Genomic DNA, 24,599 nt, shown 5'->3' on the forward strand with positions numbered 1-24,599 from the left:
TGTTTTGGGACTGAATTAACTTATAATTTCTTTAAAATAAGTTTTCTTAATTTAACTATAATAAGGTTCAGTAACATATAAGGGATCAAGAGTTCTTCTTTCTGTATACATTTTCCTTAAATGAGGAATATTTAGGAATGAATGTATGGTAAGGAAGATTGTTTTAAAACACATATTGGGAAATCCTATTGTAGGTCAATAAATAGAAATGGAACAAACTGAAAACTTTTCCCACTGTAAAACACCAGATTAAAAAAAATTTTTGATTAAAGAACAATAAACCTATCCTTTTAAGTGCATAACTAACCTTGTAGGAATGTAAGGATAATCTCCAAGGCCTAAAAACTAAGAAGAAACAAAAGCAGAGTGGGAGAAGTATGAACTGACCCTAGGACTTTTTTTGAGACAGTTGCCAATCTCACTAATAACTAAGAGGTGTGGTTTTATCATCTGTCTAATGATAGATGAAGTCTCAAGCCAAAGCAGGTGGTGGAGTTGAGATGCAATAAATTTGTTCCTTGAAGAGCTACACTTTTAATGAAAATACGGACTAGAGAAAAATTCCGTTTCTGAGACATGGAAAACAGAAGCTTCTCCCGCTCAGGTAAAAAAAAAAGTTTACCCTGAAAATTTATAAGCAAGGACCTGTATTGACACACATAATGAGATTTGAATTTGAACTGATTGCAAGAAGTTAGTGGCCAAGACTAGTAATATTCCTTAGGGCACTAGGCCTAAACAAACTCTGAATTGATCTATCTATCTACTGGGATACATCCACAACTAAGCATATTCCAATATACAAGTCACAGTTTAAGGTAACCATTTTATTCAATATTGTAAATCACATGAAGAAACAAACCACAAGTGAACCGAAAACAATAGGCAAAATTAGAGCCCCAGTAACTCAGATCAGAGTGGTATTGAACTGAGCCGTTAAATTATTTTAAAGAATTAAAGGACTAAAAACTGAAATGACTAAAAAAAAAACACATCAAGTTAGTGTTGGAGTTGGGTAGTGAATGATTTAATAAAGACCCAAAAAGAGATTCAATAAATCGAAATGCATTGCAAATAAAAACTAAGTGCTACTACTTTCCTCAGTCATCTGGCTTTATATGCTTTGACTTTGTCCTTTCACTCACTGTCTGTTCTCTGGAAAAGGAACATTTTAGGAGGATAACCCAGGATTTCCACTGCCAAGGACCTGAGTCTCAGTGGACGGGGTATATAAATTGTGAATGATTGCAGCCTGTGGTTGAGAGTGGGAATAGAAGTGATTAAGAGCTGTGAACGGGGAATTTTATGGAACTTCGAGAGAGGCCAAACTTGCAGGGATAATTTGTAGATGGTGCAGGACCCCGGGAGGGAGGAAAGTCCAAGGAAGGTACTGGGAAAACTTACAGGTTCAGGAAGCAGGGAACGGGAGTGAAGGCTGGAGAGCTTCATTGCAAATTCAGCTGCCAGTTATCATGTCTCATTCAAAACCCCATGTTTTAGGGTTACCACTGAGTTGGGAAGGACAAATCCTACCTGCAAGCATGGGGCCTGGTGAAATGGCAGTAGAATTCCTTCCCCACTGAAAGTATTAGTTAAGTGCCTACCCTTTTTGTTCTTCCTTTTTCCCTCCTAGCTTTGTTTATAATGCTAGTGAGGAGAATAGGGACTGGAGTGGTGACTGAGTTCTTTGTATCAAACCCTTTGGTGGGTACTTTTGGTGACAGATTAAGAATTTTGTTTTGTTTTCTTTATGGATGTTCAAATATATGCTCCTCTTACCTGTATACCTAGCCCTCTAAGACTTGTATGGTTAGTTGGAAGTGTTCATCTGGCTTATGTTCATTCATTTTTTTTTTTAATTTTTAATGTTTTATTTATTTTTGAGATAAAGAGAGAGAGCATGAGAGGGGGAGGGGCAGAGAGAGAAGGAAACACAGAACCGGAAGCAAGCTCCAGGCTCTGAGCTAGCTGTCAGCACAGAGCCTGACGCGGGGCTCGAACCCATGAATGTGAGATCTGACCTGAGCCGAAGTCAGCGGCTTAACCGACTGAGCCACCCAGGTGCCCCCATTTCTTATTTTTGAAGCAGGGATTGAGACCTTGCCACATGTCTTTTGTATCCCCTCCTTTGGACTTTAAAGTTTGATTAATTTAAACAAATTTTTAAGAAGTAATAAACAATTTAGATATAGTAGCTCAAGAGTGACTTAGTGAACAAGAAGGTAGATCTGAGAACATGGCCCAGAAGATTAAAAAAAAATGGAAAATAAAAGAGGAGTTAAAAGATAGAAAGGATGGAGTGGGTTACACAGACAAAGCACATGTAAGTACATATATAAATCCTACAAAGAAGAAAAAGAGGACTAGGAGAAGGCAATATTCAGAGAGATAATAGTGGACAAGTATCCTGACTTGAAGACTAATACTTGCATCTGAATTCAGCTCAGGTCATGATGTCACAGTTGTGGGTTTGAGCCCTGCGTCAGGCTCTATGTTGACAGCTCAGAACCTAGAGCTACTTAGGATTCTGTGTCTCCCTCTTCTTCTGCCCCTCCCCTGCTTACACTCTGTGTCTCTCTCTCTCTCTCTCTCTCTCTCTCTCTCTCTCTCTCTCTCTCTCTCTCTCTCCTCTCCTCTCTCTCTCTCCTCTGTCTCAAAAGTAAATAAACATTAAAAAATTTTTTAAAAGTCTTCAGAAAAACTGGAGAGAAAATACAGATAAATTTACCAAGGAGGACATTTATATGGACAGCTGCAGTAGACAACAGAACACCTCAAAACAGTATCTTGAAAATGCTAAAGAAAAATAAGCCAACCTAGAACTCTACACCCATGTAAACTACCATTCAAGAGTGATGATGAAATAAACATTTCAAACAAACTAGGAGTATACCACTAATGGAATGTTTACTGAAGATTTTGAAAAATGTATTTCACAAAAGAAGAATGAGCCTGATAAGGGAATAAGGAGTAAAATGGAAAGGTGAATGAAAAGATATGTGGGTATATATAAATAAACATACTGTTTAAATAGTAATTATAGTGTTGTTTTATGGAATAGTAGGATAGTAGGGAACTAAAGTATTAGGCAAAATAAGTACAAGAATGGGAGGAGTGATGAGAATAGTGATTTTTAAAAAATGATATGTAAATTTACAAAAACATTTTTTAAATTAATATATACTACTTGGGAAAAAGTTGTTGGAAGAACAGATTATCTGTACAATGTCCATGTTGTTACAAGTTCTATGCCTTTATTAAAATTCTTGATGATAATCTGATATTTTAAGTGGCTTATGCTGTAATTTCTATATTATAAAAATAAAAATCTTCTTATTGGAAAAAAAAATACCAAGATAATTTAGAAAATAAAATTGAGGAAGGTCTTATAGAAGTGGTTCTACCAAGAGTGAATTATTTTAAAACTATAACAGGAAAGTGTGAAATTAGTGCAGAATAGACAGACCATTGGAATAGAATATAGAATCTAGTAATAGAATTGCACTTATATGGAAAGCATGGATTGTTCACCAGATAGTATTGATTGATATTGGTTGATAACCAATAGTTACTGGTTGATACAGAAAAAAACAGTCAGTCCTTTTATCCAACCAAATAAATTACTGAGCAAATAAATTTCCAAGTGTGGCAAACTAAACAAATTTATATGTTAAAAAGGAAAAACATGTGGCCTCAATGTTTAAAGGAATTACTGAAGACATAAAGCCCACCTACCACAATGTAAAAGTTAAATTGAACTACAGTGAAATAAAACATTGAAATCAAAAGACTTCATAAGCAAGGTGGAGATATGAACCACAAATTGGGAAAACAAATCTGTAACATAAAATCAATAAAGGATTAGTACCCAAATTTACACTGAGAACTTTACAAAGAAAGAAAGCAACAAATGATATGATTGGGCATCTCACAGAAGAAGAATCTGAAGTAGCCTGCAAAGAAAACAAAAAGTTTTTCTCACTTATTTTTGATTCTAAAAATATAAACTAAATAATAGGATATGAGTTTATACACATCAAATTGAATAAAGTTAATGTATGATAATACCAGTTGTTGGTGACCATGTGCTGTGGAAACCTGTATACATTGCTATTAAGAGAGTACAATTGGTACAGTCCCTTGAAAAGCAGTTTGTTGAAACCTTTGAAAATTGAAGGTGCCTATTTCTTATGATAAATTCTAGACATATATCCTAATAGTGGTTTTTTGGTGCTTCAGATCTCTTTTGAAAGCTAGAATAATGTTTTAAGTCCACATAATAAAATACATAGGATTAAAATGGAAACTGATTATACTGAAATAGTTACAAAATTTTAAATATGTGTTATAGTATGCATTATTAGTGCATACTAATAAGATCAACTGAAAGATCTAATAGCTGTCAATTTCAAAGTAATGATTGATGCAAATGGTATTTTGAGATCATCTATAGCTACTGTTACATGATATCAAAATATCTAGAGCAGTTTGTGACAAAAATCATAGAGATTGCTGAATGTTCCAGGTATATATATATATTCATAATTAATGTATGGGCTTATTTCACTATTCCTTTGGTCTGTATATCTATCCTTATGCCAGTACCACACTGTTTTGATTACTGTAGCTTTGTAATCAGAACTTGTGTCCTAGACACACACTTTAATGTATGTCCAAGCAGATTAGTAGTGTAACACCATTGCAGTATTCAGAGGCAAAAAATGGGGAAGAGTCTAAAGATTAATCGTTAGGAGATTATATAAATTGTGATATACTTAGATAGTGGATAACTGTAACATAACGAACAAAGCCAAGTCATAATAATAAGGTAGATATCTTATAGTTGTCTCCTTGTGTATCATCACGAGTGATCTCAAACAATATTTAATGAAAACAAGCTTTCAAAGAAAACATACTCTGTAATGTCATTTTATGAAATTTTAACATTTTTAACACAAAGTGTAAATACCCCTTTGGAAATGGTATGTCCAAATTCCTAGTGGTTATTAAAGGGTAAGGAATAGTGACGGGGGAAGGACAATCTAGTTACGTAGGGGACTTTAAATTTTATCTAGAATGTTTGTTTAACTGTGTGATGGACACGTTACTTTATTGTATGCCTGGAATATTTTGTTAAAATATGTATTGCATGCTTTGATAGAATATTAAGATTGCAGATAGTTTCAGTTTTAGTATACAGAATAATTCAGAGTTTGTTTATATAGGATCTTGTCAAGGGAAGATCAACAAATTTAGCGTTTTTACCCAGTTCATCTCAGAGAAGTGAATTAACTTACATAGTGCCAGGTGCTTTAAACCTGTGATGAAAGTATACCTAGAAGATTAATATATTCATAAAGAAAATTCTAATCAAAGCAAAGACAGAACTAGAATTTATATTTAGATCTTTTTACTTCCAAAATCTCATACCATATTGTTCAGTTGCACATCTAGCAGTAAATGACTTATTTTAGAGGTGCTAAGTTAACTGTGCCTACAAAATGAGACCATCTCTGAGGCACACATTAACAATAAAGCTGCTGAAGTAATCTCAAGCATGACATTATAATCTAGTTTTCTTAAAGATACTTTCGCATGTTCTTATATTCCTGAAAGGCTGAAGAAATTACTGGTCTTTAGCAACTTTAGTATTCCTGTTTAAAACATTATTGGTCATTATAATTTAGTACATATTTAAATCATTTAAATTTTATTTTTTGTTTTTCTATTTGAACTATTTTCTTTTATTCAAGTATAATTAACATACAGTGCTATCTGAGTTTCAGGTGTGCTGTATGATTCAACAGTTTATGCCTTTCTCAGTACTCATCAAGATAAATATACGCCTAACAGCATTTCAATTTGTGTGACTTGGTGTTTTGTTATTTTAAACCATGTTCTGTTCTGGTTCTTGATTTTAGGATCGAAAATTAACAAAGTCTGAGAGGCAGAGATTTAAAGAAGAGGCAGAAATGTTAAAGGGCCTTCAGCATCCCAATATTGTTCGATTCTATGATTCCTGGGAGTCCACAGTAAAAGGAAAGAAGTGCATTGTTTTGGTGACTGAACTTATGACATCTGGCACACTTAAAACGTAAGTCTATCAATACTGTAAAAGTTGACCATGAAGTATGAAAGAACTTGAATTTTCTTATTTTATCAGTCCTGCTTTTGTCATCCAGTATACCATGAAGGGAACAATCCCTCCTTCTGTTATTAGCATATTTTCTTGCCCACAGAGTTCGCTGGTGTATAAAGTGATTTGATCATTATTCAGTAGTAATATTAAAATGAGAAGTTATTGCAGAATAAACCTAGTTATTTTAAATCCTGTTAATTTGGGGTTCTAAATTGAGTGGCTAAGGGATTGAGAAATCAAATGGCAAGGTAGCCCTCTAGTGGTTAAAATGAGGTTAAAGCTTACCGAGAAGCCTTCCCCTTTTATTTTTATCACCTTGTATTGGACAATTTTTGCTGCATCTATGCAACTGTTATATCAAATGCAAATTGTACTGTAGCACTTATTACTAGATAGTTTCATTTGTTATAGTAGTAGAAATTAAAGCCAAAACAGCTAGACTCATCATTTCTTTCAGGAAAACTGGTCAAATGCAGAAATTTCTTGTTTCTATTAAAGAGGTTAAAAATTTTTAAGAGTTGGAGTTTTGCCTTTGGGAATCACAGGTCTCTTAGAGTATCAGTACTCAGAGAAGAAAGTACAAATGACCCTTGAACAGCATGAAAGATAGGTGTACTGACCCTCCATGTAGTTGAAAATCAGAGTATAGCTTTTGAATCCTTTAAACAATTACATAATAGCCTACTGTTGACAGGAAGCCTTACTGATAACATAAACAGTTGATTACACATATTTATATGTTATATGTATTGTTTACTGTGTTCTTTTTTTTTTTTAATGTTTATTTATTTTTGAGAGAGCACGAGCAGGGGAGGGGGCAGAGAAGGGGACAGAGGATCCAAAGCAGGCACCATGCTGACAGCCCAGTGTGGAACTCAGACTCATAAACTGTGAGATTGTGACCTGAACTGAAGTCAGATGCTTAACCAACTGAGCCACCCATGCGTCCCTTATATACTGTATTCTTATAATGAAGTAAGCTAGAGAAAATTAAAATTATGAAAAAATACATTTAGCATGCTATACTGTAAAAGTTGGTATATAAGTAGACCCCCACTGTTCCAACCTGTATTATTCAAGGATCAATTGCAGTATAAAGTATATGGTTTAAATTTTTTTATTGTGAAGGAATTGGATTTTTTTTGAGTGCCTTTTTTTTTTTTTTTTTAAGTTTATTTATGTTGAGAGAGAGAGAGAGAGAGCACAAGCCAGGGAGGGGCAGAGAGAGAGAGAGTCCTGAACAGGCTCCATGCTGTCAGGACAGAGCCTGATGCAGGGCTCAAACTCATAAACGTGAAATCATGACCTGAGCCGAAACCAAGAGTCAGAAGCCTAACTGACTGAGCCACCCAGGTACCCGAGATATAGCTTTTTAAAAATTGTCTCTTTAGTATGTATTCATTTCTAACTACTTTCTTTAGTTAATACTACTGAGCTCATTCATTGCAGATCTTTGAAACATAGTTTTATATTTACTAAATGTAGTCACTTTCATGTGCTCTTGGATGCTTAAGATTAACACATTGAAAATCCAACAAATTATTTCCCCCTTGCAAATTCTAGTTTCCCCATCCAGCTTCTCAAGTATTTATGGCAACAGCTTTACCCTAGTCATCCAAGCTTCTTGTTATTCACATGTCTGTTTCTTTCACTAGACTGTGCTCCCTAGCACTATGCTTTAAACTTGAGAAGTATTTGAATGAATTGAGGAAAATTGTGTAGTTGTAGTAGTTTGTGTGTATATCTTCATCTTGAGATTCTTTTCACCATGTAAGTATATACATTAATGGACTGTCCGTAGTCTGTCATGCATACCCTACAAGAATACCCTAGAGCAGTTTGCTTTAAAAAGTTTATTGAGAGGCTTTGGATAACAGTAGACTAAGCTTCTGTAGAATGTGCCCCTTCCTCCTCTAACAAACTAGAATGTAGAATATAATAAGAGCTTTTTCAGTACATATCCAAGTTTTTAAAGAAAGAATGAGTTACCTCCAGGTGAAAGGCAAAGTGGTGGTAAAGGCCTAAACAGGACCAAAGTTTTGGCAGTCTGTTGGGTTTTCATATCATATATAGGACTTGAGGTTTGGATACTATGAGTTTTAATGTCCATGCCAGGACAAAAGGGCTTAGAACTCAGCAGAGAGGGGAACTTGAACTTAGCCTGTGTCAAAAACCTGAATTATTCATAAAAAAAGAGAACTCTTCACCCCAGCCAGTGAAAGCTACAAGGAATTTTGCCCCTCTGTCTGGCACTTAGGATAAGAGGGGGAGTCCCTATAGGGAAAAACAGAAATCTCAGTTTAGGTCATATGTAGATGGCTCTTTAATATAAATGCAGACAACCTGCTTGGTGCAAGAATCACAAATCAAGGAATGAACATTCTAACTGTTCCAGAATCCAATGAAAACTCTGAGGGACATTTTCACACTCTGTTGGCCATAATATACATTGACAAAGCAGTCCCCAGTGAAGGTGACCTCACAATTAAATTACAAATCACACCAATAATATGATGATCAGATATAATTAGAAAATAACAACATTGGAATTAAAGATGCTATGAACAACTCTGAAAGTGATTGTCAAAGTAAGCTTATAAGTACAAAAAGATGTCAGTAAAGGCATATGTAAGTATATACAGTATATACAAGTGTATAAAATGATAAAAGGAGAGAAACCATAGTGAAGGAATATAACTACATCAAAAAAGTTCAGATGGGGCACCTGGCTAGCTCTGTCAGTAGAGCATGCAACTCTTAATCTCTTGGGATTATGAATTTTAGCCCCATGTTGGGCATAGAGATTACTTTTTTTTTTAAGTTCAGGCATAATTAGAAAAGATTTAAAGACTTATAGAAATAAGAATAAATTATTGGAGTGCTTAGGTAGTTTAATCGGTTGAGCATCCAACTCTTGATTTTAGCTCAGATTATGATCTCACAGTTCATGGGTTCGAGCCCTGTGTTGAGCTCTGTGCTAAAGAGAAGAACCTTCTTGGGGTTCTCTCTCTCTCCCTCCCTCTCTTTCTCCCTCGCTCTCTCTCCCCCTCCCTCCCTTTTGTCTCTCTCCCCTGCTTGTTCTCTCTCTTTCTCAAACCTTTTTTAAAAAAAGAAAAAAATCATTAAAATTAAAACTTAATTGGTTAGGTTAAATAGCAGGGTAAATTGAATTAAAAAGAATAAATATCAAGAGATTAGAAAGCAAAAAAAAGATGGAAAATATGAAAAAGAAGATGATACATGGAGTGAGAAGATATTAGGTTTAATTATTATTCTGGAAGGAAAGAATGAAGAGGATGAGGAAAGACAAGAGGTTGGCTCAAATTGAGGATGTGAATATAATCCTAAGCAAATAGATTTAAAACAAATCCATACTCTCATATGGCTATTTATGACTTTTATATAGCCACTAGAGCAAACACTATAAGCTGCTTCTTGTTAATACTTTGTTAGCAGTTCAAATGAGTAGTGGGATATTTAGTTGTTTTCTTTTACGGTACTGAATAAAGTTGACTGTAAGAAACAAAAAACCAAATCCATATTCATATCTGGAAAAATGCATACTTAATTAGGAATATTGGTAGCATTTAGAGAGGCAAATGAGGTGAAAGGGATGGGAATTGGTTTCAACATACATGCTTTTTGGACCTTATAAGTTTCTAGTTTTCTTCCACATATGTATAAATCCTTAAATTGAAATAAATAAACACCCGTACCTGAAAAATAAGATGGGAAGATATGGTTTAGAAAATTTCAGGAAATGGAAATAAAGTAAGATTTTAAAAAAAAAAAATTGAGATGAAATTCACAACATAAAATTAACCTTTTTAAATACAATTCAGTGGCATTTTGTACCTATACAATGTGTGTGACCGCCACATCTATGAAGTTCCTGAACATTTTCATCACCTCAAAAGACCATTACTCATTAAGCACTTAACTCTTCATTTCCTTTCCCATGCAGTGTATTTACTCTTTAACTGCATGGCATCTAAGTTCTTGGCATTTTTCTTTTTAATTAAAATTTTTTTATGTTTATATTTTATTGAGACAGAGAGAAACAGAGCATGAATGGGGAAGGGATGAAAGAGGGGGAGACACAGAATCTGAAGCAGGCTCCAGGCTCTGAGCTGTCAGCACAGAGCCCGACACGGGGCTTGAACCGACAAACCATGACATCATGCCCTGAGCTGAAGTCAGACGCTTAACCTACTGAGCCACCCATGCGTTCCATCTTTTTATGTTTAAAGTTCTCTTTTCCTGTCACTGTTTTCTGTTTCTGAGCCTCAGAGCTAAGGATGCAGGAGGGTATAGTGGAAAGAGAACTAGACAGAACAAGAATGGTAAGTTCTATTTCAAGCTCTGCTTCTGCCTAACTGTGATTTGGGGCAAGTAGTTCCCCATGTCTGAGCCTCATCTCCATGTGCAAAATAACGAATTGGACTAAATTGGATCTAAGATTTATGGATAGGAATTTTTTACTGTTACAAAAATCAAAACATAAAATTTACCATTTTAATCATTTTTTAAAGTTTATTCATTTAGTTTTGAGAGAGAGGGAGAGAATGATCAGGGGAGGAGCAGAGGGAGAGGGAGACAGAGAGAATCCCAAGCAGGCTTATACTCTGCTCTGAGCCTGATGCGGGGCTTGATCCCAAGACCCTGGGATGATAGTCTGAGCCAAAATCAAGAGTCAGATGCTTAACCAACTGAGCCATCTAGGTGCCACCTGCCACCCCCTCCATTTTAATCACTTTTAAGTGTACAGTTCAGTAATGTTAAGTACATTCACATTGCTGTACAGCCATTCTCCAACACTCTTCAAACCTGCAAAACTAAAACCCATTAAAATGACTCCCCATTACTCCAATCCCTGGCAACCACTGACTGCTTTCTGTCTCTGGTTTTATCTGATGATATTTTATATTAATGGACTCATAAAATAATGGGGTCTTTTGTGTTTGGCGTCTTTAACTTAGCATAATATTCTCAAGGTTCATGATGCAGTATGTATCAGATTTTATTCATTTTTATGACTATATAACATTTTGTTTCATGTATATACTACAAATTTGTTTATTCACTTGATCTGTTTCCACCTTTGGCTATTGTGAATAGTCCTGGTGTAAAGTGTGTGTAAGTTTTTGAGTAGATGTTTTTATTTCTTTTGGATGTATGTCTACAAGTAGAATTGCTGAGTGATGGTAATTCTGTATTTAACTTTTTAAGGAACCACCAAACTATTTTCCACAGCAGCTGAACTGTTTCACATTCCCACCAACAATGTATAAGAGTTTTAGTTTTGCCAGATCCTTGCCAGCACTTGATTTTTGTTTGTTTGTTTGTTTGTATGTATATATGTATGTATGTACGTACATATATATGTATGTATTTTCATAGCCATCCTACCAAGTGTGACATGGTATCTCATTATGGTTTTGAACATCTTGTCATATGCATGTTGGTTGTTTATCTTTGGACAAATGTCTATTCAAGTCCTTTGCCCATTAAAAAAAAATTTTTTTAGGGGTGCCTGGGTGGCTCAGTCGGTTAAGTGGCTGACTTGAGCTTAGGTCATGATCTCGTGGTTCGTGAGTTCGAGCCCCGTGTCAGGCTCTGTGCTGACAGCGCCTGCTTTAGACTCTATGTCTCCTTCTCTCTCTGCCCTTCCCCTGCTCACACTCTGTGTCTCAAAAATAAATAGACATTAAAAAAATAATTAAAAAAATAATTTTTTTTATTGTTGAGTTGTAAGAGTTCTTTATTCTCTAAGCTAAACCTTTCTCAGTATATGATTTACAAATATTGTCTCCCATTCTATAGGTTGTATTTTTACTTTCTTGATAATGTCCTCTGATACACAAAGTTAATGTAAATGAAGTCCAACTTACTTGTTTTTTTCTTGTTGTTTGTACTTTTGTTATTTTATCTAAGAATCTATTGCCAAAACCAAGGTCGTGCAGAGATTTGTCTCTGATCTATAGTTTTAAGTAGATTTTTGTGTGCGGTGGGATCCAACTTCATTCTATTGCATGGGGATGTCCAGTTTTCTAGCACCATTTGTTGAAGAGACTGTTCTTCCTTTATTGAATGGCCTTTGTTCTCCTGTCAAAAATCCTTGAATTATAGATTTACAGGTTTATTTCTGGACTCTTGATGTTATTCTTCTGGTCTACATATCTATCCCAATACCAGTATCACAATTTTGATAACTACAGCTTTTGTAATATGTTTTCAAATTTGGAAGTGTGAGTTCTCCAATTTTGTTCCACTTTTTCAAAACTGTTTTGTCTATTTGGAGTCCCTTGCAATTCCCTGTGAACTTGGGAATTGTTTTTCCATTTCTGCAAAAAAGCTGATAGAATTTTGATTGTCAAATATAGTTATAGATACATTGCATCTGTTAGGTCACTTTGGGTAGTATTGCCATTAATATTAAGTTTTCAAATCCATGAACATCAGAAATTTTTACATTTTATTTAGTTTTTCAGTTTTTTTCTAGTTTCCAATGTCTGAATCCTTCGCTTTCCTGATTAAATTTATACCGATGTATTTTATTCTTTTGGATGCTGTTACAAATGGAATTGTTTTCTTAAGTTCCTTTACAGGTTGCTAATTGTTGGTGTATAGAACAAAACTAATTTGTGCATGTTGATCTCTTGCACTCTTGCAACTTTGATGAATTCTGTCATTAACTCTAGTTGTGTGTGGGCGGGGGGAGAGTATGTGTGTTCATTCTTTGGGATTTTCTATATATAGGATGTTGGCATCTATAAATACAATTTTACTTCTTCCTTTCCAATTTGAATACTTTTATTTCTTTTTCTTGTTTAATTGCTCTGACTAGAATTTCTAGTACAATGTTGAGTAACAGTGGTTATCCTTGTCTTATTCCTCATCTTATGGGAAAGCTTTCAGTGTTTCACTGTTGGAAACTAGAAAAATGATACAAGCTTTGGGTTTTTCATAATTGTTCTTTGTCATGTTTTCTTGATTATTCCTTGGTATTTTTATCATAGAAAGGTATTGGATTTTGTCAAATGCTTTTTCTGCATCAGTTGAGATGATCATAGTTTTTTCCCACTTTGTTCTATTAATGAAGTATATCACATTGATTTTTTCTAAAATTGAGGGATACTTCCATTTCATGGATAAATTGCATGTGGGTAAATTCCATGAGGTCATGGTGTATAATCCTTTTATTGTGCTGTTGGATTCAGTTAGGTAACATTTTCTTGATGACTTTTGCATCTGTATTCATAAGAGATATTGGCATATAGTTTTCTTGTGGTGTCTTTGCTACCAGGACTGTACTAACCTCTTTGAATGACTTGAGAAGTGTTTCCTCCTTTTAAAACTTTTTTAAAAAGTTTGAGAAGGATTAGCCTTTTTCCTTTAAATATTTGGTAGAACTCAACAATGAAACCATATAGTCCTGGACTTTCTTTTGTTGGGAGGTTTCTTGCGGGAATGTTCCATGTGTTCTTTAGAAGAATATATATTCAGCTGTTGTTGGGTGTCATTGTTCCATCTATTTCTGTTATGTCTAGGTGGTTTATAGTGTTGTTCAAATGCTCTACTGCCTTAATGAATGATTTTCTGTTTAGATACTCTACCCATATTTGGAAGTGGGCTATTGAAATCTCCAACTGTTACTGTAGAACTGTGTACTCCTTTCAATTCTGTGTATATTTGCTTGACGTACTTTTTTAAATGTTAATTTTTTTTAATATTCTACTTATTTTTGAGAGAGAGAGTGAGAGAGTGAGCAGGGGAGGGTCAGAGAGAAGGAGATATAGAATCTGAAGGCAGGCTCCACGCTCTAAGCTAGCTGTCAGCACACACCCCAACACAGGGGTCAAACCCACGAACCATGAGATCATCACCTGAGCCGAAGTCAGATGCTCAAGCGAATGAGCCACCGAGGCACCCCTTGCTTGACGTATTTAGGACTTCTGTTTATGTATTATGTTTATAATTGTTATAATCTTCTTGAGAAATTGACCCTTTTATAAATATATAGTATTCTTTATCTCCTGTTATCAGTTTTTGATTTAGTCTGTTTTATCTAATTAATATTGCCACCTCGGGGCGCCTGGGTGGCTCAGTCAGTTAAGCCTCCGACTTCGGCTCAGGTCATGATCTCACATTCGTGGGTTCAAGCCCCGCATCGGGCTCTGTGCTGACAGCTCAGAGCCTAGAGCCTGGAGCCTGATTCTGTGTCTCCCTCTCTCTCTGCCCCTCCCCGCCCATGCTCTGTCTCTCTCTCTCTGTCTCAAAAATAAATAAAAAACGTTTAAAAAAATTAATATTGCCACCTCACTCTTTTACTATTTGCATAGAATATCTTTTTCTGTCCTTTCATTTTTTGAGTGGGTCTTTGAATCTAAAGAGAGTTTCTTCTCTTAAATACTGAGAACAAATTGAGAGTTGATGGGGTGGGGGAGAGGGGAAAAGGAGTGATGGGCATAGAGGAGGGCACTTGTTGGGATGAACACTGGGTGTTACATGGAAACCACTTGACAATAAACTATAAAAGCAAAGTAAATAAATAAGGTGAGTCTCTTGAGACAGCATGTAGTTAAATCATATGTCTCCATTTTGCCATCTCTGTCTTTTGATTAGAAAATTCAGTTCATTTATACTTGCAGTGATTAGTGATAAGGAAGCACGTTTGCTCATTTTTGGCATATTTTAATACCTTTTTTTGTTCCTTGTCTCTGTTGCTGCTTTTACTCATTGATTTTTTGTAGTGTACCATTTTAATACCCTTCTCATTTCCTTTGTATGTGTTTTTTAGATATTTTCTAGTGGTTATCTTAGGGATTACAGTTAACACTACAAATTTCTAAGAATCTAGTTTGAAATGTTATCAACTTAGTTTCAGTAGCTTCAAACTCTTTTCTCCTATACAGCTTTGCACCTCTTTTGTGTTTTTGTAGATTTTGCAAAGATGCAAATTGCATCTTCATACATTGTGTTCCCATTAATTCAGATTTATAACTAGTGATTTGTGTGTTTGCCTTTTAAAGCATGTAGGAAGTGAACAAAGGAGTTACAAGCCAAAAATACGTTAATACTGGTTTTTATATTTAGCGATGTATTTACCAGAGATTTTATTTCTTCCTAAAGCTTCAAGTTATTGCCCAGTGCCCTTTCGTTTCCTGTAGAGCAGGTGTTTTCACAACAGACTCCTTCAGCTTTTATTTATCTGGGCATGTCTTAATATTGCCTTCATTTTTGAAGGATACTTTTGCTAGATATAAAATTCCTGGTAGATGGTTGGAAAACCCCTTTCAGCACTTTAAATATGTCATTCCTCTGCCTTCTTGCCTTCATGGTTCTGCTGAGAAGTTGGCTGTTAATCTTGTTGAGAATCTCTTGATCATGATGAGTTGCTTCTCTCTTGCCTTTGATTTTCAGCAGTTTGAATGTAATATATCAGTGTGAATCTCTTTGTGTGTATCCTTCATGGAATTTGTTGAGCTTCTTAGGTATGTAGGATCATGTCTTTTATCAAATTTAGGAAGTGTGTGGCCATTATTTTATCAAATACTCTTTCTCCTTTCTTCGTATTTGGGGCTCCACTTAGACATGTTGATCAGCTTGGTGTTTTCTTTATTTTTCTTTTCTTTCTGCTCCTCAGACTACATCATTTTAATTGACATATTTTCAGGTTTGCGGCTTGCTTCTTCTACATGTTCTGTTGTTGAAACCTTTTAGTGAATTTTATTTCAGTTATTGTATTTTTCAGCAACAGAGCTTCTGTTTGGGTATTTTTATTTTTTTTATTTTTTATTTATTATTATTATTTTTTATTCATTTCTCAGAGACCAAGAGAGACAGCACAAGCAGGGGAGGGTCAGAGAGAGAGGGAGGTACAAAATCCGAAGCAGGCTCCAGGCTCTGAGCTGTCAGCACAGAGCCTGACGTGGGGCTCAAACCCACGAACCCCGAAATCATGACCTGAGCCAAAGCCAAACACTCAACCAACTGAGCCACCAAGGCGCCCCTGTTTAGGTCTTTTTAATCATGCCTTCATTGATATTCTCTGTAGATCTAAAATTTCCTGTACTCTAGTATTTGGCAGCCATTGTTCTTAGCATTTAGTCTTCCAATTTTGTGGGATGGATACCATAATTAACCCTATTTACCCATGAGTTGATTGTCAGTTTATATTAAATAATTCAGCATTGAGAAGCTAATTAGGAGCTGTGGTTATGAGGGGAGGACTTTTCAACTGCTGGGCTTTTCTTCAAGATGATTGGGCTGAGTCAGCCATAATGAAGGCCTTGGAGATTCTGTTATCAGGGAGAGCCTTTATTTATTTATTTATTTATTTATTTAGTCAGTCAGTCAGTCAGTCTTCTGCAGTGATGATACTTGGTTGTCACTTTTTTTCTTATTTGGTCATGGTGGTTCTTAAGTAATATCCCTAGCTTTAGCACCACTTCTCATTCTCACCATATTTAGCTTTTCTTGGTTTAGAAATGTTGTATGGGCAAATTGGATCTCTTCTTGTCCACATTCTTCCCTTTCAAATAGTGCTACAGTAATCATGTATTTACCTATGTCCTTATTTATTTCTGTAGAATAGGTTTCTAAAAATGAAAAGTGACTTAGAGTACAGTAAAACTTTGGATTGTGAGTAACTTGTTCTGCCAGTGTTCTGCAAGATGAACAAACATTTCTAATAAATTTTAACTTGATAAACGAGTGATGTCTTATAATACCAGTTGTATGTGGCAATTGATCACAACTGAGCCAGTGGTTCTTGAAATTCACTCTGATATATGAGTGCTTTGGATTATAAGCATATTTCCAGGACGAATTATATTCACAAACCAAAGTTTTACTGTATATGTGTAATTTTAAAGATTTTTATTTTTTAATTAAATATATATACATTGATTGAATTAAATGCAAAAAGAAAACTTAATAGTCTCCACCAGACGTGGAAGTGACTTGGTTATTAACATTGCCTGAAATGTATGCCCTATCAAAGGTTTTTAAATCCATAATGTTTAAGTTTTTTTAAACGTTTGTTTGGAAGAAAGAGAGAAAGAGACACAGCACAAGCAAGGGAGGGGTAGAGAGAGAGGGAGAAAGAATCCAAAACAGGCTCCAGGCTCCACACTGTCAGCACAGAGCCTGTAGTAGGACTCAAACTCACGAACTGCAAGATCATGACCTGAGCTGAAGTCAGACACTCAACCAACTGAGCCACCATGGCATTGCTAAAATCCAGTATGTTTAAAATTGGACTTCATGAAAATTAAAAATTTCTGTACATTGAAAGATATTATCAATAGAGTAAAAAGACAGTTCATAGAATGGGAGAAGGTATTTGCAAATCATCTAACTCAAAATGGATTAATATCTAGAATATACAGAGAATTATTAAAAGTCAACAACATTAAACACAACAAACCTATTCAAAAATGGGCAAAGGACCTGAATAGACATTTTACCAAAAAAGATATACAAATTGGCCCAGAAACACATGAAAAAGATGCTCACCATCACTAGTCATTAGGGAAACACAAAATCACAATGAGATACTATCTCATACATACCCATTAGAATGGCTAGTATCAAAAAGACAAGGAAAACAAGTGTTGGTAAGAACAGTGGAACCATATGCACTGTTGGTAGACATATAAATTGATACAGCAATTATGGAAAACAGTATGGGGGTTCCTCAAAAATTAAAAAAAGAACTACCATACGATCCAGCAATTTGACTTCTGGATATTTATCTGAAGAAAATGAAGACACTAATTTAAAAAGATACTGTACCCCGTGTTCATAACAGCTTGATTTACAGCAGCCAAGCCCTGGAAGTAACTTAAGTGTCCAACAATGGATGAATGGATAAAGAAGAGATGGTGTGTATATGTTTGTGTATATATGTATACAAAAATATATATACAAATATATATACAAACATACATATATACACAATAGATTATTATATTATTCATCCATAAAAAAGAAAATGTTTCCATTTGTAACAATGTGGATGAACTTGGAAGGCATTATGCTAAGTTAAAGAAGTCAGATAAGAAAAATACTGTATGATCTCACTCCTATGTGAAATCCAAAAAAATTAAAAATAAAACACCCAACAACAACAAAAACCGAACTCATAAATACAGAGAACAGATTGGTGATTGCTCCAGGTGCAGGGATGGGGGTGGGGTATGTGTAATGGGTGAGAGTAGTCAAAAGGTACAAACTTCTAGTTATAAAATAAGGAAGACTTGGGTTGTAATGTACGGCATAGTGACTATAGTTAATAATGCTGTATTATATATTTGAAAGTTGCCAAGAGAGTAAATCTTAAAGTTCTCATAAGAAAAAATATCTGTGATGATAGATGTTAACTAGACTTATTGTAGAAGATCATTTTGAAAATATACAAGTCCTTTTGAATCATTATGTTGACCATCTGAGATAAATATAATGTTATATGTCAGTAATCTCTACTACTTAATTATCATATGATCCAGCATTTCTACTTGTGGGTTCATACCCAGAAGAATGAAAGCAGGTCTCAAAAGAGACATTTTTCTAAAAGGTAGAAGCAGCCCAAGTGTCCGATAAGGAAAGAATGGATAAGCAAAATGTGGTATATAATAGTACAGGGGAATATTTTTCAGCCTTAAATGGGAAGGAAGTTCTAACACATGCTGTCGTGTGAGTGAACCTTGAGAGTGTTGTGTGAAGTGAAATAAGCCAGTCACAAAAAGTCACATACAAATAACTCTTTGATTTCACCCTATATGAGTTACCTAGAATAGTCAAATTCATATAAACAGAAAGTAGAGTGGTAGTTGCCAGAGCCCAAACGCAGGAGGTTTTGGGGAATTACTGTTTAATGGGTATAAAGTTTCAGTTTTTAACATGAAAAGAGTTCTGTAAATAGACGGTGGTGGTAATTTTCTAATAGTATGAATTACTTAGTATCACTGTAAAATGGTAAGTATTAGGGTGCCTGGGGTGGCTCAGGCAGTTAAGCGTCGGACTTCAGCTCAGGTCATGATCTTGCTGTTCTGTGAATCCCCCCCCCCACCGCTTCAACCTCTGTTCTGAAAGCTCAGAGCCTAGATTTGGCTTCAGATTCTGTGTCTCCCTCTCTCCCTGCCCCTCCCCCACTCACACTCTGTCTCTTTCTCTCAAAAAATAAACATTTTGTTTTTTAACTTTTTAAGTGTTTTATTTATTTTTAAGGGAGACAGAGATAGCGTGAGCAGTTGAGGGTCAGAGAGAGAGAGAGAGAGACATAGATTCCAAAGACAGGCTCTAGGCTCTGAGCTAGCTGTCAGCACAGAGCCTGATGCAGGGCTCGAACTGACAAATGGTGAGATCATGACCTGAGCTGAAGCCGGACATTCCACCGACTGAACCACGCAGGCGCCCCAAAAATAAACATTAAAACTTTTTTTTTTTAAAGATTTCATTCTCTGTCTCTCCCTCTGCCACCTCCCCCAATTGCACATGCACTCTCTCAAATTAAATAATTAATTAGTTAAATGGCAAGTATTATGTGCATTTTATCTTAACCAAAAAAAAGGGAAATCCACTGTGTTAAATTTTCTCAAAAAAAAAAAAAAGGTGGAACGATCAGTGTCTAACTCATGTTATGAAGACAGCATAACACTAATACCAAAACTTGATACATAGGAAAAGAAATTTTTTCTAATTTTTAAAAAATGTTTATTTATTTTTGAGAGACAGGGAGTGCATGGGAGAGGGCCAGAGAGAGGGAGACAGAGGATCCAAAGTGGAAAGCAGGCTCTGTGCTGACAGCAGAGAGCCAGATGCAGGGCTTATACTCAAAAACTATGAGATCATGACCTGAGCTGCAGTCAGCCCATTAACTGAATGAGCTACTGAGGCTCTCTTGAAAAAAAATTTTTTCAAGAGCAGTATCCTTCATGAAAATCAATACTTTACAGAATAATTGCAAATTGGATCCAGATATATCCAGATCAAAGAGGGTATCACAAAGTTGGTCTAACGTTAAATTAATTGGTGTTATTTACCACATTAACAGAATAAAGGAGAAAAGCCGTATCATTAAAAAAAATTTTTTTTAATGTTTTATTTATTTTTGAGAGTGAGAGAGAGCATGAGCAGGGGAGGATCAGAGAGAGAAGGAAACACAGAGTCTAAAGATAGGCTCCAGGCTCTGAGCTAGCTGTCAGCACAGAGCCCCAGGCGGGGCTTGAACCCATGAACGGTGAGATCATGACCTGAGCCGAAATCAGACACTTAAAACTGACTGAGCCACCCAGGCGCCTCTGATCATTTCAAAATATGTGGAAAAGTATTTCACAATTTAATATCTATTCGTGGCTAAAAACTCTTAGAATAGGGATAGTAGGGAACTTCCTCAAACTAAGAAACAACATCCACCAAAAAACCTATAGCTAAAGTCATACTTAACTATTTCCCCTAAGATGAGGAACAAAAGCAAAAACGCTTTTTAGGGGCCCCTGGGTGGCTCAGTCGGTTAAACGTCCAGCTTCGGCTCAGGTCATGATCTCACAGTTCGTGGGTTCGAGCCCCGCATCGGGCTCTGTGCTGACAGCTAGCTCAGAGCCTGGAGCTTGCTTCGGATTCTGTATCTCCCTCTCTCTCTCACCCTCCCCTGCTCATGCTGTCTCTCTCTCAAAAATAAATAAAACATTAGGGGGAAAAAATGCTTTTTAACCACTTACATTCATTATTGTTTTAGAGGCCCACCCATTGCAATAAGGCATAAATACAGGGAAAACTAGTATTAGAGACATAGAGATTGGAAAGGAAGAAATAATACCATTGCCCTTGATTGCAGATTATGTAATTGTTAACATAGAAAATTCCAGTGATTCTAAACAAATTTAATGAAGTTAATAGATACAAGGTTAAGATATAGTTACCTATTATATTTTATATACTGGATCATTTTATAAATGATAATGATACTTGATCATTTTATGAATGATACCAACTTAACTTATCCCCAAAATTTTAATAAAGAATTTTTCAGTTATACAGAAAAGTTGAAAGAACTACACAGTGAACACATATATATTCACTGCCTAAATTCTGTAGTTTAACTTGCTGTATTTACTTTACCACATATCTCCATCTGATCATTACCCTGTCTTAATTTTGTTCATTCCAAAATAAGTTGTAGTATCAGTAATGTTTTGTGTATAAACACATCCTGTATTTTTAGGCATTGTTTTTCTTACAGTGATATTTAAATATAGTGAAAAGTGTAATCATAATGGTTTGACAAAGGCATTCACTCATGCAATGAAAACTATTAAGGTATAGAACATTCTTTTTATTTTAGAAAATGCCCTTATGGCTCTTCCTAGACAGCCCTTCCTCACCCTCTAGAGGTAACTGATATCAATATTTGTTTCAACCATAAAACCAACTTTCACCATTGATTTTCTTTGATCACCTCATCCAAATGAAGTAGAATTTCATTTCAGTTCCTGTATTAGCTTTTTAGTTAAAACCTCCTTGTGTGGTTTTTGTTTTTAAAGGAGTCACTGTGGAGATTGTGTTTATATCTGTAACTTTTCACAATAAACTTTGGGTTGATACTGTACAGTTTCATGTAAAGGAACCTTACACTAAGAGATAAAGTTTCAGTTATCCCTAATATTTGTTTTTTATGCTGTAATTTTTATGTATGCTACATTAAATACAGTGTTATAAGTTGTCCTTTAATAGGCCATACATATTTTAAAGATGACCTGAGGCTAATGTAATCTTTTATATCTTCATACTTTTCCTGAATATTTTAGAGAAATGTTTTCAGAAAAAAAGCCAATCCACAAACTTTATCTTTCCTGCCGTGAGTAGCACCAGAAATTTCTGTTCCATTCTTTTAGCATTAGCTGGGCTTCTTGGAATCTGCCTTTCCACATATACATATTTCAGAGGTCAGCCAGAGATTTGGGCAGAGTGAATATGCAGGATTTTGGGGCTTTTCTTCTGGGATTTCCCTCCTTTACTTTCTAGATCTCTGCTGTCCTCTGGATCTCTCTGTAGTGATGAAAATGTTCTATATCTGTACTGTCCAAATGGTAACCACTTGACACATGTGGCTGTTTGAGCAATTGAAATGTGGTTAGTGCTGCTGGAAAATAGGATTTTTAATTTTAATTAATTTATATTTAAATATATTCACATTTAGTGAATACTATATTGAGCAGACTATCATGGAAAGTTCTGTTGGACAGCACTGTTCTAGCTGCTGTGGTCATCTTGAACTCTGTCCTCCCATTTCTCACCTAATAAGGCTATAGGCTTCTATTTAGATTTGAGCTGACCTACAGAGTCAGGCTGGAGCCTTTCCTCAACTGAGAAGATTTAGAGAATAGGAAGCTCAAGCAGTGCTTTCTTTTTTCCCTAATGTGAACTCCCTTCCAATTTCAATTGCTCTCCAGAGCCTTAAAGTAGTTGTTTCTTGTATTTTTACTACAGTTTATATCTGTGTTTAATAAGAATTATTCCACCATTTACCAGAAGTCAAACTCTACCCCTTAACTTCTATTTTTTATTTGTATTTCTGTTATTTTTCTACCTCTTAACTTTGAAGTTATTTTAGTAGTGACTCAATTTGAAGGAATTCATTTTTTGTGCATTATTAGAATTCATTTACCAACCACTTATTATCATCCTTTCCCCTTTAACTTTGCTAAAAGTATCGCTAACCTTTAAGGTTACTGAATCATAATATCATAAACTTGATATTCCCATCTCAGATATGCTAGAATTTAATGGAATTCTTCAAAGCAGTTACTTCATATCATCGATAACCTGTTTGGTATACTTTGCCTTTTCTAGGTATCTGAAAAGGTTTAAGGTGATGAAGATCAAAGTTCTAAGAAGCTGGTGCCGTCAGATCCTAAAAGGACTTCAGTTTCTTCATACTCGAACCCCACCTATTATTCACCGAGATCTTAAGTGTGACAACATCTTTATCACTGGCCCTACAGGCTCAGTCAAGATTGGAGACCTAGGTCTGGCAACCCTGAAGCGGGCTTCTTTTGCCAAGAGTGTGATAGGTATGTTTCAGGTGTACCTTGCATGCTAGCTGGGTTTCTGATATTCCTTTTATTTAGAAACCTGACCCTCTCAGAGTGTTTATTATGTGAAATAAACCATCAGAAATTCATACCTTGAACTCAGAAAGTGATCAGTTCTACTTACGAAATGTGGAGTTCTCTATATGCTTCTAGAATCATCTTCAAGACCAATGATGTTTTGTAAAATTATGTGACATGAACTTTGTTGACAAAACCTTATTTAACTACCAATCTTATTGGGTTTTCCTGTTGATACTTAGTATTATATACTTATTTATATAATAAATATAGAGTTACTTTCCTATAAAAGATACTGAATTTATATGTAGTTTAGTTTCTAAAAAAAGTATTAGATACATATTATTATTCAAAAGTATCTACCTGTTAAGACTTTATTTTTAAATGGGAAAATAAGTGTTTATTATGAAAGCTTAATTTTCTCAAATTTTTTCTTATAGGTAGCCTCAGTATCTATCTGAAATAGGGCTTTTTTTCAACCTTAGTAGTATTTGGGCTTGGATAGTTCCTTATTGTAAGGGCTTTCTAGTGCATTGTAAGATTATTTAAATGATGTCAGGAGCACACCGCCTTTCAGCTCATGCCTCCCCCCCAGCCAGTTGTTAACACCAAAAATGTCTCTGGACATTGCAAAATGTCCCCTGGTAACAAAATCACCTCCTTGTTGAGAATCACTGATCTTAAAGAACAAGGCTGTCCTTTCAGATTTTCAACTATATGTTAGAGAGTTGCAGCTGGAAAAATAATTTAATGCTTGTTTGCTTATTATTTTGATAAGCTTTCACTCTTTGAAGAGGACATGACATTTTGAACACTTGAAATCACATACACTTTATTCTCTCTCTCAAAGGTGGCAACAACAAGGAAACCATTAATTTTTAAGTGGGCTAGAACTTTATTCATAAGAAAACCGTATAACACCAGTAATGTATACATTCTTTTAAAAAATAGTATTCTATTTAGGGGGGTACCCAGGTGGTTCAGTCAGTTAAGCATCTGACTTCAGCTCAGGTCATGATCTCACAGTTCATGAGTTCCAGCCCCACATCTGGCTCTGTGCCTACAGCTCAGAGCCTGGAGCCTGCTTCAGATTCTGTGTCTCCCCACTCGTACTCTGTCTCCTCTTACTCTCTTTCTCTCAAAAATAAACATAAAAAATTATTATTAAAAAACAGATTAACAATAAGAATTGGAAAAGAGTTACTTAAAGCTGAATTTCCTTTTGGCCTTGTTACAGGAAAAGGAAACATTTCTTTGATACTTTTTAGCACCTTAAAAATCTCAGACCTAGGAGAGGGTTGGGTTTTTTTTTCTTTCCTTTTTTGCTTAAATCATCGTGTGCA

General features: G+C 35.3%; 1 protein-coding gene across 12 annotated transcripts in view; it reads left to right on the forward strand.

Moving 5' to 3' along the window:
* The window catches only part of WNK1 (WNK lysine deficient protein kinase 1), a 146,605-nt gene that overhangs the window by 54,822 nt on the left and 67,184 nt on the right, over nt 1-24,599 (forward strand). For all 12 annotated transcript variants that reach the window (XM_029954013.1, XM_029954003.1, XM_029954008.1 and 9 more), the window contains exons 2-3: nt 5,922-6,094; nt 22,997-23,217. In XM_029954013.1, coding sequence (XP_029809873.1) covers nt 5,922-6,094; nt 22,997-23,217 — 394 coding nt within the window. The remainder of the gene's footprint in view (nt 1-5,921; nt 6,095-22,996; nt 23,218-24,599) is intronic.

The sequence above is a fragment of the Suricata suricatta genome, chromosome 10 (assembly GCF_006229205.1).
Source record: "Suricata suricatta isolate VVHF042 chromosome 10, meerkat_22Aug2017_6uvM2_HiC, whole genome shotgun sequence".
Lineage (NCBI taxonomy): Eukaryota > Metazoa > Chordata > Mammalia > Carnivora > Herpestidae > Suricata > Suricata suricatta.